Source organism: Balaenoptera borealis (genome assembly GCF_965194805.1).
Source record: "Balaenoptera borealis genome assembly, chromosome: 7".
NCBI lineage: Eukaryota > Metazoa > Chordata > Mammalia > Artiodactyla > Balaenopteridae > Balaenoptera > Balaenoptera borealis.
This window is the reverse complement of record NC_138864.1, coordinates 74,640,718-74,659,016: the sequence shown is the minus strand read 5'-3', so window position 1 is coordinate 74,659,016 and position 18,299 is coordinate 74,640,718. Positions and strand designations below refer to the sequence as shown.

General features: G+C 43.4%; 1 protein-coding gene across 2 annotated transcripts in view; it reads right to left on the bottom strand.

Annotated features, from left to right (window-relative positions):
• Positions 1-18,299, bottom strand: part of LOC309631734 (uncharacterized protein) — a 492,832-nt gene that overhangs the window by 11,368 nt on the left and 463,165 nt on the right. For both annotated transcript variants that reach the window (XM_082398597.1, XM_082398598.1), the window contains one exon: positions 603-706. In XM_082398597.1, the coding sequence (XP_082254723.1) occupies positions 603-706 (104 nt within the window). The remainder of the gene's footprint in view (positions 1-602; positions 707-18,299) is intronic.

Below are 18,299 nucleotides of genomic sequence, written 5' to 3'. Positions count from 1 at the left end.
AGCAGAAGCTAACACACCATTGTAAGGCAATTATACTTCAATAAAGATGTTTAAAAAAAAACAATAGTCATTTATTATCTCTCATAATTCTATGGGTCAGGAGTTCAGGAGCAGTTCAGCTGGGTGGTTCTAGCTTGAGGTTCTCATGAGACTACAGTCAGATGGTGGCTTAGCTGTGGTCACGTTTAAGGCTCGTCACTCACGTATCAGGTGCCAGAGCTGGGAAGACTCGGAGAGCTGGGAGCTACAAGAGCTAGAGCAGAGCACCTCTAACTGAATGGGGTTTCTCCACAAGGTCTCTTAAGTGTGATGGCTCAAGTTAGCTGCACAGTTAATATGGTGGCTCAGGGCTCCAAAGCACATGCACCAAGAGAACAAGAGAACCAGGTAGAAGGTGTATTGCTTTTTATGGCCTTGCATTCCATTTGTTAGAAGTGCGTCATGAAGGCCAGCCTATATTTAAAGGGAGGAGAATTAGACTCTACCTTTTGGTGGAAAGAATGTCAAAAAATTGTGGGTATGTTTTAAAACCACAACAATCTGCCCTCTTACCACAAGTTATATATATATTGATCCCGATCCCACAGGCAAAATACACTCACCCGCTCCTTGAACTCCCAAATATCTCATCTGGATAGCATCCATCTCACACTCAAGGTCCAGTATCCCATCATCCAAATCAGGTTCAGGCGCTGCAGACGAGGCTCTGTAGGTACAGATTCACAATTACAGCTTCCTGAGTATAGTTTTTGATCTGAAGATGTGTGAACTAAAGTGACAAGTTATTTGCTCCCCGCATCCAACATACTTTGGTGGGATAGGTATAGGATAGCCACTACAGACATTTCTGAATCTGTAGCAATCAGGTAATCAGTCTGCAGCAATTCTGAAACTGAACTCCAGCCAGGCACATGTTGCCAGTTCCTTGATTAGAGCTCAGTATGGTTCCCTAGGAATGATTCTCCATGGCTCTTGACTTCATTCTTTGGGCTCTTGTTGCCTCCCTCTGAATTATCCTTCCTGTTCTATAAAATTTTTATAGCTGTGTAGTTTTCTCAGTCTGCTTCTTTCCCATAGAATTTTAGAATTCCAAAAACCTCTGTTCATTTTATACCACCTCTGTCCCTTTTAGTCTGAGCTGGCAATGTGTTCGTTAGTACAAGTCTCCTTAATATTTTGTTTCTCATCAATCTTGTTAGGATTCACTCCATTAAACAAATATCGCATCCATCCAAAGCTTATCTCAAATCTCGAGATAAGCTTTTCTCTACCTTAGACTTCCTCTAAGGCTACTGCAGGACTGTGCCCTTAAGATTTTTATAAGCACTTCTGTTTAACAGAGACATCTAAAAGGCATGCCTTTCATATCTTTCGAGGGACTTTTGATGGTTTGAAAGAATCTATGCTGCGCTACCTCAAATCTGGCTGAGGTCTTAACAAAGGGTTCTTCACCGTTGCCTTCATCTTTAGATAGAAATTACATATTTTAATTTTAGCTGCATTTGCCATCCGGAGAAGATGAAACTGAGGAATAGTTTTATTTTTTGAACACCCAAAGTCTTGGGTCTTTTATAGTTAACAATTCTTTCTTTAGCTCATCTTTCTCCTCTCGTATTTCCTATGGGCAGCTGGAAGAATCAGGTCGCCTTGAACACTCTTCCTGGAAATCCTACTGGATCATGAGTTTCTTAGGTATATTTTCTATTTTCCATGTTACCACTGGTGAAAGTATTCCTAGACTTTCCACCATTTCATAACCAGGGAATCCTTTCCTCCAGCTTCCAACACACCTTCCTCGCTTTCCTTTAATTCCTCTCCGACAGCCTCTTCAAAGCTCTTCCAATGTCCACCCTCTACCCAGGCCCTGAACCGCTGCTGCATGTTTTTAAGTTTTGTTATGGCAGTGGCTCACTTCTAGGTATCAAAATATTTCTATTTATCTATTGTGAAACAAATCACCCCCCAAACTGGTAGCCTAAAAACAGTATTCAGCTGTGTTCTCTTTCTTGGTTTCTGTGGATCCAGCATTCGGGATCAGCCTGTTTGGGTAGTTCTGGCTCAAGATCTCGGCGGTCGCTGGGCTCGGAGCCAAATCAAGGGCTCCTGCGCTCCTGTATCTGGCTCGTGGGCTGGGAAGACCTGAATGGTTGGCGGCCGGAACTGCTGGCTCTCCACAGGCATCTCCTGTTTGTCTCTACATGCTCCCTCTCTGGGGTTTCCCTGGCATGGTGGTTTCCATGCTCCAAAGGAACACACCTCAAGAGAGACAGCTGGGCAGAAGCTGTATCACGTTTGATGAATTAGCCTCGAAAGCCACACAGAATCATTTCTGCTACCTACTCTTACTTAGAAGCAAGTCACTAAGACCAGCCCAATATTTAAAGGGAGGAGGAATTAGGGAGCGAGGTGATGGGAGGTGTTTCAAATCATACGCAGCCTTGTGTTCAAACCACCGCACCTCTTAGAGGCACTGGCCTAGCATACGTTTGCTTACTGATCTGGATGAGTTTGGTAGAATGGGAGAAAATCCAAGACTGCAGTCTTCTTGAAATTCTGGGAGTTAGGTCTCTGTTTTAAAAATTATCTCCAACTGCATGTTATCCCCCATCAGCACTTGGGAAACCTTTGCTTTTGAATCTGGAGGTGATAAGTGCCTGCGTCCCACTTTCTTCACAGGAAACCATGTGTTATACAGAGGAGTTTTGTTCTTTGTCCCTCATTAGTTTCCTGCGTCCTCAAGCCAGGCAGCCACTGTCCCAAAGCACAAAGAACCCTCCTCAAGTAGCCAACAATCAGCACGCCCTCCATCTCTAGTCTCTAAGACTTGTTAATGCGTGGATTTGACTTAGCCTGAGTAAGTAGTTTTTTAATACTAATTTTTTTAAAACCCTGCTATGCCAAAGAATTAAATAAGCACTTGTCTAGCTTTAAATGTTTTGCAGGGGACTAAAATAACATCTTCTAGGACAGATGTTCTAGTTTTCAACCCCACTCATTCAAGGCAAGAAAATCTCTTTTCTACAAGGTTTTGATTCTGTGGCCATAGCTATAAGATGGTGTGCCATCAATTTTCCAAGTGTAGAGAAATTCTAGGGGTGCAGAGATTTTTCTTTGCAGGCTGACAAATGAAAGTGTATTTCAGTGTAGGGGGTGGTGCAAGGGAGTGATGTTCAGCCCTCAGAGATGACTGGAGTCTCTGCTTCTATATTTAGACCATGTCTTGCAACTCGTGAAAATGAATTGCTTGTTCTTTTTCCCCTAAGTCATTCTCTCTCTGGCCCCTACTTTCCCCAGGCTTTATTTATTTATTTTTAGAACTAACTGAGTCACATGTGATTCCTTCCTAAAGCTTAAGACTTATTTTTAACAACTTGCTCAAACACAAATCCTATTGTTCACATCCTTAGGGAGAGTGAGTTACTCCAGAGGAAAAAAAAGGAGAGATTTCATATACATTTTTTATTCAGTGAATAATTTATATGAAAAGAAATTGTACAGAAAATGTGAAAAATCTTTGAATAATCCAAAGATTACTGTACTGGGACCAGAAGAGAAACGACTGAAATCCATAAAGCTTTGGAGGGAGCTAAGAGAGGGAGTTTTCATTCAAAGTTTTTCAGTGGTGTCCTTACGTTGTATTTTTTTTTTTTAAACATCTTTATTGAAGTATAATTGCTTTACAATGGTGTGTTAGTTTCTGCTTTATAACAAAGTGAATCAGTTATACATATACATATGTTCCCATATCTCTTCCCTCTTGCATCTCCCTCCCTCCCACCCTCCCTATCCCACCCCTCTAGGTGGTCACAAATCACCGAGCTGATCTCCCTGTGCTATACGGCTGCTTCCCACTAGCTATCTATTTTACATTTGGTAGTGTATATATGTCCATGACACTCTCTCACCCTGTCACATCTCACCCCTCCCCCTCCCCATATCCTCAAGTCCATTCTCTAGTAGGTCTGTGTCTTTATTCCCGTCTTGCCACTAGGTTCTTCATGACCTCTTTTTTTTTTTTCCTTAGATTCCATATATATGTGTTAGCATACTGTATTTGTTTTTCTCTTTCTGACTTACTTCACTCTGTATGACAGACTCTAACTCCATCCACCTCATTACAAATACCTCCATTTCATTTCTTTTTATGGCTGAGTAATATTCCATTTTATATATGTGCCACATCTTCTTTATCCATTCATCCGATGATGGACACTTAGGTTGCTTCCATGTCCTGGCTATTGTAAATAGAGCTGCAATGAACATTTTGGTACATGACTCTTTTTGAACTATGGTTTTCTCAGGGTATATGCCCAGTAGTGGGATTGCTGGGTCGTATGGTAGTTCTATTTTTAGTTTTTTAAGGAACCTCCATACTGTTCTCCATAGTGGCTGTATCAATTTACATTCCCACCAACAATGCAAGAGTGTTCCCTTTTCTCCACACCCTCTCCAGCATTTATTGTTTCCAGATTTTTTGATGATGGCCATTCTGACCGGTGTGAGATGATACCTCATTGTAGTTTTGATTTGCATTTCTCTAATGATTAATGATGTTGAGCATTCTTTCATGTGTCTGTTGGCCATCTGTGTATCTTCTTTGGAGAAATGTCTATTTAGGTCTTCTGCCCATTTTTGGATTGGATTGTTTGTTTTTTTGTTATTGAGCTGCATGAGCTGCTTGTAAATCTTGGAGATCAATCCTTTGTCAGTTGCTTCATTTGCAAATATTTTCTCCCATTCTGAGGGTTGTCTTTTGGTCTTGTTTATGGTTTCCTTTGCTGTGCAAAAGCTTTTAAGTTTCATTAGGTCCCATTTGTTTATTTGTGTTTTTATTTCCATTTCTCTAGGAGCCAGGTCAAAAAGGATCTTGCTGTGATTTATGTCATAGGGTGTTCTGCCTATGTTTTCCTCTAAGAGTTTGATAGTGTCTGGCCTTACACTTAGGTCTTTAATCCATTTTGAGTTTATGTTTGTGTATGGTGTCAGGGAGTGTTCTAATTTCATACTTTTACATGTACCTGTCCAATTTTCCCAGCACCACTTACTGAAGAGGCTCTTTTCTCCACTGTATATGCTTGCCTCCTTTATCTAAGATAAGGTGACCATATGTGCGTGGGTTTATCTCTGGGCTTTCTATCTTGTTCCATTGATCTATGTTTCTGTTTTTGTGCCAGTACCAAACTGTCTTGATTACTGTAGGTTTGTAATATAGTCTGAAGTCAGGGAGCCTGATTCCTCCAGCTCCATTTTTCGTTCTCAAGATTGCTTTGGCTATTCGGGGTCTTTTGTGTCTCCATACAAATTGTGAAATTTTTTGTTCTAGTTCTGTGAAAAATGCCAGTGGTAGTTTGATAGGGATTGCATTGAATCTGTAGATTGCTTTGGGTAGTAGAGTCATTTTCACATTGTTGATTCTTCCAATCCAAGAACATGGTATATCTCTCCATCTATTTGTATCATCTTTAATTTCTTTCATCAGTGTCCTATAATTTTCTGCATACAAGTCTTTTGTCTCCTTAGGTAGGTTTATTCCTAGATATTTTATTCTTTTTGTTGCAATGGTAAATGGGAGTGTTTTCTTAATTTCACTTTCAGATTTTTCATCATTAGTATATAGGAATGCAAGAGATTTCTGTGCATTAATTTTGTATCCTGCTACTTTACCAAATTCATTGATTAGCTCTAGGAATTTTCTGGTAGCATCTTTAGGATTCTCTATGTATAGTATCATGTCATCTGCAAATAGTGACAGCTTTACTTCTTCTTTTCCGATTTGGATTCCTTTTATTTCTTTGTCTTCTCTGATTGCTGTGGCTAACACTTCCAAAACTATGTTGAATAATAGTGGTGAGAGTGGGCAACCTTGTCTTGTTCCTGATCTTAGTGGAAATGGTTTCAGTTTTTCACCATTGAGGACAATGTTGGCTGTGGGTTTGTCATATATGGCCTTTATTATGTTGAGGAAAGTTCCCTCTATGCCTACTTTCTGCAGGGCTTTTATCATAAATGGGTGTTGAATTTTGTCGAAAGCTTTCTCTGCATCTATTTAGATGATCATATGGTTTTTCTCCTTCAATTTGTTAATATGATGTATCACGTTGATTGATTTGCATATACTGAAGAATCCTTTCATTCCTGGAATAAACCCCACTTGATCATGGTGTATGATCCTTTTAATGTGCTGTTGGATTCTGTTTGCTAGTATTTTGTTGAGGATTTTTGCATCTATGTTCATCAGTGATATTGACCTGTAGTTTTCTTTCTTTGTGACATCTTTGTCTGGTTTTGGTATCAGGGTGATGGTGGCCTCGTAGAATGAGTTGGGGAGTGTTCCTCCCTCTGCAATATTTTGGAAGAGTTTGAGAAGGATAGGTGTTAGCTCTTCTCTAAATGTTTGATAGAATTCGCCTGTGAAGCCATCTGGTCCTGGGCTTTTGTTTGTTGGAAGATTTTTAATCACAGTTTCAATTTCAGTGCTTGTGATTGGTCTGTTCATATTTTCTATGTAGGTGTTTTCCTTCTCTTGTGTTTCTTGCCTAGAGAAGTTCCTTTAGCATTTGTTGTAAAGCTGGTTTGGTGGTGCTGAACTCTCTCAGCTTTTGCTTGTCTGTAAAGGTTTTAATTTCTCCATCAAATCTGAATGAGATCCTTGCTGGGTAGAGTAACCTTGGTTGTAGGTTCTTCTCCTTCATCACTTTAAGTATATCCTGCCACTCCCTTCTGGCTTGCAGAGTTTCTGCTGAAAGATCAGATGTTAACCTTATGGGGATTCCCTTGTGTGTTATTTGTTGTTTTCCCCTTGCTGCTTTTAATATGTTTTCTTTATATTTAATTTTTGATAGTTTGATTAATATGTGTCTTGGCGTGTTTCTCCTTGGATTTATCTTGTATGGGACTCTCTGTGCTTCCAGGACTTGATTAACTATTTCCTTTCCCATATTAGGGAAGTTTTCAACTATAATCTCTTCAAATATTTTCTCAGTCCCTTTCTTTTTCTCTTCTTCTTCTGGGACCCCTATAATTCGAATGTTGGTGCATTTAATGTTGTCCCAGAGGTCTCTGAGACTGTCCTCAGTTCTTTTCATTCTTTTTTCTTTATCCTGCTCTGCAGTAGTTATTTCCACTATTTTATCTTCCAGGTCACTTATCCATTCTTCTGCCTCAGTTATTCTGCTATTGATCCCGTCTAGAGTATTTTTAATTTCATTTATTGTGTTTTTCATCGTTGCTTGGTCCCTCTTTAGTTCTTCTACGTCCTTGTTAAATGTTTCTTGCATTTTGTGTATTCTATTTCCAAGATTTTGGATCATCTTTACTATCATTATTCTGAATTCTTTTTCAGGTAGACTGCCTATTTCCTCTTCATTTGTTAGGTCTGCTGTGTTTTGACCCTGCTCCTTCACCTGCTGTGTGGTTTTTGTCTTCTCATTTTGCTTATCTTACTGTGTTTGGGGTCTCCTTTTCACAGGCTGCATGTTCGTAGTTCCCATTGTTTTTGGTATCTGTCCCCAGTGGCTAAGGTTCATTCAGTGGGTTGTGTAGGCTTCCTGGTGGAGGGGACTAGTGTCTGTGTTCTAGTGGATGAGGTTGGATCTTGTCTTTCTGGTGGGCACGTCCACGTCTGGTGGTGTGTTTTGGGGTGTCTGTGGCCTTATTATGATTTTAGGCAGCCTCTCTGCTAATGGATGGGGCTGTGTTCCTGTCTTGCTAGTTGTTTGGCATAGGGTGTCCAGCACTGTAGCTTGCTGGTCGTTGAGTGAAGCTGGGTCTTGATGTTGAGATGGAGATCTCTGAGAGATTTTTGCCGTTTGGTATTATGTGGAGCTGGGAGGTCTCTTGTGGACCAGTGTCCTGAAATTGGCTCTCCCACCTCAGAGGCACAGCCCTGATGCCTGGCTGGAGCACCAAGAGCCTTTCATCCACATGGCTCAGAATAAAAGGGAGAAAAAAATAGAAAGAAAGAAAGAAAGAGGATAAAATAAAATAAAGCTATTATAATAAAGAATAAGAAAAAATTATTAAGAAAAAATTTATTAAGAAAACAAAATTTTTTTTTAATTTTTAAAAATATATTTATTAATTTTTTAAGAAAAAATAAGAAAAAAATTATTAAGAAAAAATTAAGAAAAAAAATTTTAATTTTTTAAAATAAAAAATATGAAAAAACTTATTTAAAATGCTTTTTAATTTCTAAAAATAGAAAATAAGGAAAAAATTATTAAGAAAACATCTATTGGAAAAAAAAATTTTTTAAGTAAAAAAAAACAAAAAAAAACGGACAGACCTAACCCTAGGACTAATGGTGAAAGCAAAGTTATACAGACAAAATCTCACCCAGAAGCATACACATATACACTCACAAAAAAAGGAAAAGGGGAAAAATTAATAATATCCTGCTCCCAAAGTCCACCTCCTGAATTTGGGATGATTCGTTGTCTATTCAGGTATTCAAAAGATGCAGGCACATCAAGTTGTTTGTGGAGCTTTAATCCGCTGCTTCTGAGGCTGCTGGGAGAAATTTCACTTTCTCCTCTTTGTTCGCACAGCTCCCAGGGTTCAGCTTTGGATTTGGACCCGCCTCTGCATGTAGGTCGCCTGAGGGCGTCTGTTCCCCACCCAGACAGAACGGGGTTAAAGGAGCAGCTGCTTTGGGGGCTCTGGCTCACTCAGGCCGGGGGGAGGGAGCGGTACGGAGGAGGCGGGGCGAGCCTGCGGCGTCAGAGGCGTCGTAACGTTGCAGCAGCCCGAGGCGCGTCGTGCGTTCGTCCCCGGATCACGGGAGCCTGGTCGTGGCGGGCTGCACCGGCTCCCAGGAGGGGCAGTGTGGAAAGTGACCTGTGCTTGCACACAGGCTTCTTGGTGGCGGCAGCAGCAGCCTTAGCGTCTCTTGCCCGTCTCTGGGGTCCGCGCTGATAGCCAGGGCTCGCACCCATCTCTGGAGCTCGTTTAGGCGGCGCTCTGAATCCCCTCTCCTTGTGCGCCGCGAAACAAAGAGGCAAGAAAAAGTCTCTTGCCTCTTCGGCAGCTGCAGACTTTTTCCCGGTCTCCCTCCCAGCCAGCTGTGGTGCGCTAACCCCTTCAGGCTGTGTTCACGCTGCCAACCCCAGTCCTCTCCCTGTGATCCGACCGAAGCCCGAGCCTCAGCTCCCAGCCCCGCCCGCCCCAGCGGGGGAGCAGACAAGCCTCTCAGGCTGGTGAGTGCTGCTCGGCGCCGAGCCTCTGTGCGGGAATCTCTCCGCTTTTCCCTCTGCGCCCCTGTTGCTGTGGGATCCGCACTGATAGCCGCGGCTCGCCCCCATCTCTGGAGCTCGTTTAGGCGGCGCTCTGAATCCCCTCTCCTTGTGCGCCGCGAAACAAAGAGGCAAGAAAAAGTCTCTTGCCTCTTTGGCAGCTGCAGACTTTTTCCCGGACTCCCTCCCGGCTAGCACCGAAGCCCGAGCCTCAGCTCCCAGCCCCGCCCGCCCCGGCGGCTGAGCAGACAAGCCTCTCGGGCTGGTGAGTGCTGGTCGGCGCCTATCCTCCGTGCGGGAATCTCTCCGCTTTGCCCTCCGCACCCCTGTGGCTGCGCTCTCCTCCGTGGCTCTGAAGCTTCCCCCCCCCTCCGCCACCCGCAGTCTCCACCCACAAAGGGGCTTCCTAGTGTGTGGAAACCTTTGCTCCTTCACAGCTCCCTCCCACTGGTGCAGGTCCCGTCCCTATTCTTTTGTCTCTGTTATTTCTTTTTTCTTTTGCCCTACCCAAGTACGGAGGGATTTTCTTGCCTTTTGGGAGGTCGGAGGTCTTCTGCCAGCGTTCAGTGGGTGTTCTGTAGGAGCAGTTCCACATGTAGATATATTTCTAATGTATCTGTCGGAAGGAAGGTGATCTCCGCGTCTTACTCTTCCGCCATCTTGCCCAACTCCTTCCCTTACGTTGTTTTGAACGCTGAGGTTTTATTGTTCCAGGGGGGGCTCATTCCACACCACCTGGCTCACTTTCTCTTTCCCACAGTTAACAGGTGTTGTTTGGACTCTAGGAAGTTTTGATAGAGACTCAGCTAAGGTAAATCACCGAGATCATTGATTTTGTCTAGATGAGTGGGAAAAAAAGTCAACAGTGGAGCAGAAAGAGAGAAAGAGAAGCAGTAAGCTATGATGACAAAATATCATATTGGATCAGATCAACTTCCCTCTCTTAGTCTCTTAATTTTAATCACATCTTTTCTTCTTGGGTATCAACAATATTGCTGCCCAAACCCTATGGCTATGGAGACATAAACATTTAAATCTACCAGAGACAGATGGCAACATAAATCTCCATTGTTGCTTCCTTAGAGGATTCCCAGCGCTGTTGCCCTCTGCGGTAAATGGGACATCAGAGGTGACTATTTCCCACAAGGGCTCCTTTTGGATTCACCTGCAGGAAGTAAAGATGCTTCATTGTTTTAGGGGGAATTTTGTTGGCTGCGATTGTGGGAATTACAACAGCAACAGAATGCTAAGGCTGGAATGAAATTTACCAATTAGCAACTCTACAGCTTCCTTTCTGCTCAGCCGCCCAGGGCAATAGATGAGGTTGTTACATCTGGCCACCTCTATCCAAAAGGTTTGGCTGTGACCATACAGAGTGGCCAGGCTAACAGACAGCCTTAATTATAGCAAGGGAAAGCCTGATGGTCAGCCCTGTTTTTGATCAGAGAATCTCAAAAATCGTATTTGAATTCATGATCCTGCACTTAACCAGAATATGGCCTTTTGCTGAATTGTCTTAATTTTTTTAATGTCCCATTTTTCTGTTCTGTGACAACCTTTGGTTGCTTGAGCTTCACTAAATACATTATAACATTAACATTTTTTTAGATATAGCTAGGATTTAGTCTGTTCTATGTAAAAACATTTTTTGTGGTTGATTTTAAAAATCCAAATCTGCATATCTTCTATAATTATTAATAGCTTTTACTGCATTTGACGTGTCAGGAAGAGTTACAGAGCTATGTCAGTATTCTGAATGGGCTTCATGATATTTCCTGGTGCCCGAGATGTGACATCTGTTTTGAGTGCCAGTGGGGGAGCAAAAGTGACCCATGTCTGTCTCAGGAGATAGAACAGAGGAAACATGAGGCAGTCTATTCAAAAATCATACTGCAAACATTAAGAGCCAGAGCAGAGATTCCTGACACTATTCAAGGAGGCATGTGGGAGTGAGAAAAAGATCTAGATTCAGAAGAGATGAAGTTCCATAATCTTTGATTAAAATCTCTTCCTCAGGGACTTCCCTGGTTGTGCAGTGGTTAAGAATCCGCCTGCCAATTCAGGGGACACGGGCTCGAGCCCTGGTCCGGGAAGATCCCACATGCCACGGAGCAACTAAGCCCGTGCACCACAACTACTGAGCCTGCTCTCTAGAGCCCGCGTGCCACAACTACTGAGCCCACACACCTAGAGCCCGTGCTCCACAACAAGAGAAGCCACCACAGTGAGAAGCCCACGCACCGCAACGAAGAGTAGCTGCCGCTCACCCCAACTAGAGAAAGCCCACAAGCAGCAACGAAGACCCAACACAGCCAAAAATAAATAAAATAAATTAAAAAAAAAACCCTCTTCCTCCATGAACATAAATGCTAAAACAAGCAACCCCTAACTGCCAAGAATCCCAACTGAATTTAAACATACCCAAAGAGGGATTTTAAGGAGAGAACCTAGCACAAAGAGCCCTCTGGGGCTTCCCTGGTGGCGCAGTGGTTGAGAATCTGCCTGCTAACGCAGGGGACACGGGTTCGAGCCCTGGTCTGGGAAGATCCCACATGCTGCGGAGCAACTAGGCCTGTGAGCCACAACTACTGAGCCTGCGCGTCTGGAGCCTGTGCTCCGCAACAAGAGAGGCCGCGATAGTGAGAGGCCCGCGCACCGCAATGAAGAGTGGCCCGCACTTGCCACAACTGGAGAAAGCCCTCGCACAGAAACGAAGACCCAACACAGCCAAAAATAAATAAATAAATAAAGAAAATAAAAATAAAGGAATTCCTTTAAAAAAAAATGCAAAATACTCAAACAAAAAAAAAAGCCCTCTGGCACACAGAATCCTTTGTGTAGAAAGATGGTGGAGCCTTTCTAGGGATTTAAACCAATTGAATCAGAACACCTGTGTCTCACAGAATACCTAGAGTAATTGGTAATTCTCAGGGTTTACTCAGCTCTAAACTTCACTGGACTTGACCATCTGTATTTCTGCTTCCTCTGTGAGCCTCAGGCTCTCAATATTTCCACCCAAAGAGCTTTAAGTGCTCCTCCTTCCTCCCATTTATCCCCCTCCAAACCCTCCACCATGCTGTAGCCAAGGGAATCTTCTGGAGCCCTCTTCTGGCGCACACCCTCCACTGGTTTCTCCTGCGTTCTGCATCCAGTTCATGCCAGGCATCAGGGCCCTTCCTAATGGCACCCACTTGCCCTCATCTTGCTCCCCAGCCTGGTATGCTTTGCTCCCATGGGTCTCAACCACTATCCTCCTGTTCTTGGTCTCTCTCACATCTGGGCCTTTGTTGTGTATTCTCAGGGCATTTTACTAGAGCATAATAAATACGCCCATTTTATTATAATTGTCCTCCCTGCACGATTCCAAGCTCTGCTTCCTCTTTGCATGAGCCCTGGCACATGGTGAGCCCATAAGGAAGATGGGTTGAGTGAGGGGGTGGGTCAGTACCCATGCTGTGCCCCTCCTTCCACCTAAAACGCCGATTCATCCCTGGCCATCCTGCAAGGCTGGCCCCAGGAAGCCACCCCTGACCCCTCCCCTGCTTTGCTTCCCCAGTGCCTTATATATAACCTTTCCTTTATTTTATTTCACTTACTTATATTAGGTTATAAGTACTTATACTACTTATCTACTTATATATTTGCTATTTCTGTAGGTCAAAAGGACCAAATATCAGCAATTTCATATGGTCCAACCTAATAGAAAAGCAGGAGCCCATGGTGGGTATATGTCAGACAGACCAAGGTTGAAGGCTGGCTCTGTCACTTCGTTGCTGTGTGTCCTAGTCAAGCTCCTCAGCTTCTCCACATCTCAGTTTCCTCATGTGTAAAATGGAAATAATAATAGCAACTACATCCTAGTGGTGTTATGAGGATTAAATGAGGCACTGCATTCTAACATGCAGAACTTAGGGCTTGGCTCCTATGATAAACATTAGCTACACTTAGTCAATAGTTAAATATTTACTAAGGTCCACTATGTACCAGGGATAGTGCCAGTTGCTGAAGGTACAAAGATGGATAAGATAAAAGGAGGCTTGCCTTTGTGGAGCTCATAGCCACTAAAAGTGCAAAAACGAGTCTGATCAATGCTACAGATGAGGAAGTACTGAGTGCTAAAGGCATCTGTTTCTCAACTCTCATGCTAGGGTGGAATCATCTTTGTACAGCTCTAGTTTCCCAAGTAAACCATGAGAGGCTTTAACTATCTTTTTTCCTGGTAAAAGGTAGATACCCATACTTCAGAAACTAGCATATGGTGGATACTCAAGAAACGTGTGTTGAGTGAATCAATGAAAGAGTCAACTAACCAATGAATAAATGAACTGTAGCTCCAGGTCTAAGCACATATGAAACAGAAGCCTCTCAAGTCAGCATTCACAGCCAAAGCAGCCAGGAGTTCTTCCTTAGAACATTGAAGTTGTCCATAACCCACGATCTGGCTGAGTGACTCCTTTTTACCATTTCCATCAAAAGTAGACTCTGGCCCATAAACCTCTGTTTTACTACAGGAATGGCCAAAAGGGGTCACTCAGCCGGATCCTGGGTTATTTATTTTTTAACTATCTTTCCACATGTTTGTGGCACACACAAAAATGTGTTTTTGAACATTGCTATTTATGTAAAATCTAATCATGTAAGCAAACAAACAAAGAAGAGAAAATGAGAGATGGCTTTTTCCAGCTCATAATTCATTCACTCATTCATTTCATTCATCCTACAAGCATCCTATGTGCAGGGCACTGTGTACAGAGCAAATGTTTGGGGGAGAAACAACCAGCCCCCAGCCACACCGTTTAATGGCCCTCTGCCTCAGGATCTTGTTTCTCTTATCTTCAAACTTACTTCATTGTGCACATTTGTTCATAAATTTAAATAACTTATTTATTTAAGAAACATTTGTCAAGAGCCAGCTCTATACCAGGCTCTGTGATGAGCCCACACTGCCTCAGCCTCTGCTTCCCTTAAACTTGGAGTCTAACACAGAGAAGCGCAGACAGTATCAAGCAGCCACATAAATACATAATCAAACTGCAATTACTGCAGGAAAGGAAAAAAAGAAGGTACACGAGAAGATATGGCAGGGGGCCTGACCTGGGGAATCAGGAAAACTTCCTTGAAGGAGTGACTTTTGAATTGGGCTCTGAACTTTGAGAGGAAGAGATAGGAGCCGGGGAACTGAGGAAGCCGGTGTGGGAGTACAGGGGATGAGGAGCCCAGAGAGATGAAGGGGGGCAGTTGCACAGGGCCCGGGAAACTCACGACACATAACAAAGTTTTAAAATCCTTAAGGAGGATTGTGATCCGCTCAGGTTGATGTTTTTCACTCTGATTACCGTCAGCTAGATTGTGGGTTCTTTGAGTTATGAGGCTGCATCATACTCCTTTTTACATCTCTGACCTCATCCAGCAGAGGGCTTTGAATGCAATGATCTGGTGCTCAATTAATGGTGATTGAACATGTGGAAAGGATGCCAGTGACATAATCTTGCACTGGGAGGTTAACGATGATCTAGTTCAATGGATACTTGTATCCCCAAACCAAGAGACGCCCCTAGAATCCCCAGTGTTTTCCCCTCGGCTGTGCAGGTGAAATAGAAGGGGCGGGACACTGTTTTGAACTTAAATGTTTCCGTTTATACTGTTTCTCTATGAGAGAAAGAGTTCTTAGCGATCCCCTTGCTTGGATTCGCATCATGAGAATTACTAGTTGGCCACAGTCTCAGCTGCAAAATTCACTGATCATCATTCTGATGATTGGAGCAAGTAGGGATTTGAAGTGGATTGTCTCTCCCTAGTTCTTCTAGCTCTTCTCTTTCACTCTATCTGATCAGCAATACGGGGTTCCATATTCCCTGAATTGGCTCTTTAATATTCTGAAGGGCTTTGCCACCCACAGGCCCATCCGCAGGATTACGAGTGTCCTTTTGGGGCTGTGACTTCTGTGGGGTTGACTTCTCTTGGATTTGGGGACTGATGCTCAGCTCTGGTGAATGCTCTCATCCTCTGCTAGAGAACACGTTGCCTTTGTGGTCATTAACGATACACTTGCCACCTCCAACTTCAGATACTAAGGGAAAGGCGTTTTGGAATAGGGACAAGAGATGGAGATAAATTTCAGATGCCCTTTTCACACAAAGATGATTTTCTCAAAATGGAACCAGATTTCAAGGATCTTTGTCCCATCCAGAGAGGCTTTTCCAGTGCATGGATACTATGGGAATATGATTATACAAATGCAGCAGGAAAACGTACTCCTGATCACTCTATAAATCACTTGATGCTAGCAGTGATCTCATTTTTAAAGCCATTAATAATCACGAATGATGGCTAAATTAGCAACATAGTCTTAAAGAGCTTCCATATTGATTGGCTGTTTTCATCCCTTCTTCTCCCTCATGCTATTCTGTGATATCGCCTCAGCCTCAGAGATTCAGAGCAACCATCTGCCGAACACATGAATACTAAAGAATTGGTTTCCTTAGTAACAATAATCATGAAGCAGCTCTCAGAACTTCCTGCTTTTCTGTCTGTCTGTTTTCTGTTGGTCACATAGAAAAAGACGGCCAAACCGAGCCTGCCCAGAAAAGATGCACATATATATCGTGACCCCTAAGTGGAAGGCAGGCTTGTCTCTGCTGAGACCACATTCCTTTTCTCAACTGGCTGCCTTATTCTGTGTGGTTAGGGCTAAACCAGAGCACTTGCAAAGGTCTATGACCACCTCAGAACTCTTTTCCTTTCGAGTCAAAATCTGGAACCACAAAACCATAATGCAGGACACATCACCAAAATGGCTCCTTCTCTGTGGGAAACCAACATGGAACGTCCCTAAAAAGAAGACCTTCTTTCTTTCCACAATATTTCTAATAATAAAAAGAAAATGGGGACTTCCCTGGTGGTCTAGTGGTTAAGACTCCAAGCCTCCAATGCAGGAGGCCCGGGTTCGATCCCTGGTCAGGGAACTAGACCCCGCATGAAACAACTAAAAGAGCTCTCATGCCGCAATGAAGATCCCGCGTGCCGCAACTAAGACCCAGCACAGCCAAATAAATAAATATTAAAAAAAAACAAACAAACTATAGCTAAAATCTTATTAAAAAAAAAAAGAAAAGAAAGAAAGAAAGAAAATGGTCATCAAGTAGAGAAAGCTTTGCTGATTTTCCAGGATATCTTTTTTTCCGTGTCTGTTGTGAGAAATTGCCCTGCTTCCTGCCCCTCTTCCTAACTCTAGCCAGGATGAATTCAAGCAACCGCCCTCCACAGGAGCAGAAAGGGATGTGTGTCAGGAAGCCTTGGGCCCACCGTCCTGCCCCCGGGTCCTGAGCCCGTTACCCAGACGTTTTTGATGGATTCTGCCATCTCACCTCCCGGATGCATACCGGGGTGCCTGACCCTTTGTGGCTCCATCTCCTGGCCTGGATTCCCAGCTGTGGCTACAGAGGCATTGCTCTACCTGGCAAAGCACATACTTGCTTCTTCTTGCCTCAGTTGTCTTCTTAGGGCTTCTTGATGGGCAAATACAAACAGAGCACCACTTGGTACTAGGCACGATGTCAAACACTGTGGGTCTGGGAATGACTGTGAAGTGACAGTCCCTGCCCTTATGAGGTTCACAGCCTGAAACAATAATTTGGGTGCAGGACAATAATTATAGTACACTGCAATAGGAGCTACACCCAGGGTAATGAGGACCCCGTAAGAGAAGTGTCTAATACAGCCTGTGAAACTGGAGGTAGAACAGGAAAAAGTTCCTGGAGAAGGTTAAGCCTAACTGTCTTAAAAGTTAAAAAAAAGATAGTAGGAATAATGTAAAGTATGTTGAACGCTTACTATGGACTAGGAACTTGACATGTGATATACATTCATTATTTAATTTAATTCCCACAACAGTGTCCTATGAAGCAGATTCCATTATCATCCCCACTTTACAAACTGAGGCTCATGGGTCAAAATTTCTCACACCTGGTCACAGAGCTAGGAAGCAGCAGAGCCCACAGTCAGACCCAGAGCTGTGTGACAGTAAAATCCAGGATCTTAAGCACAGGCTGAGTGGAAGGAGGGAATCCCAAGTGCTCTAGTGTGACAGGCACACAAGTGGTTGCTTTGCCAGAACATGAGTGTGGGGTGAAGCGTGGACAGAGGCAGGATGGCCAGCTTATGGAGGCCCTTGCTGATGAGCTTGGCCTTGGTCTTCAAGGTGAGGGCAAGATGCTTAAGGGTTGCAAGTAAGGCTGGGAAATGGTCTGATTTGCATTTGGGGAAGACTTCTGGTAATAGTGAGGAGGGTGGATTTAAGGAGCTAGAGCTGGTGGCCGAGATCAGTTAAAAGCCCCTCACAGTCAGTAGTCCTGGTAAGAAGTGATGTTGGCCTGAATTTGGGCATTGACAATAGGGATGGAAAAGAAGGGACCTCCCACTGCTTTTCCCACAAAGCTCCTTCTGCTGGATGCCTACTTCCGACATCGCACCTATAGCTCAGGCTCTAGGGCTGCTTGTGACCTTGTATCTTCAAATCTGTCTGCAGTTACCTTACCCTCCCCCACCCTACACTGCATCTCATCTTGTTTTCAACTCCCAGAGCCTAGTACCGGGATGGGCACCTAGCAAAGGAATGTTGAATGGAGGAATGAATGAACTGGAACAGTTTCCAATTTCCTGTTTAATAAAACTCATGGTCCTGACCACTGCAGTCTTGTTGCTGTCTTTATTCAAAGGTGATACAAAAGCTGGATGGATGTTCTGATTAAGCATGAAGTGTGAATGATCCGGTTATCACAGTGCAGATGCTCCTTGATTGATATATAGTATCATTTCCTCTGTCTTGGATTTGACTCTGGAAAAAAAGATGTCAAACAGTGTGTACCTCAGACCCCTTAGCTAGAAGAGAAAGAAGTGGAACTCAGTGCAAATTCCTATTTACTTAGATATAGAGGTAGGGATGAGCCCTCTCTTCACATTTTTCCCAATTAAAAGTTGGGCCAAGTCTGGTGGAATGGTGACAAGTTGAACTGGGTGTGCGTGCGTGTGTGCGCGCACACACACACAGATGGCTGAGACATTCCAATG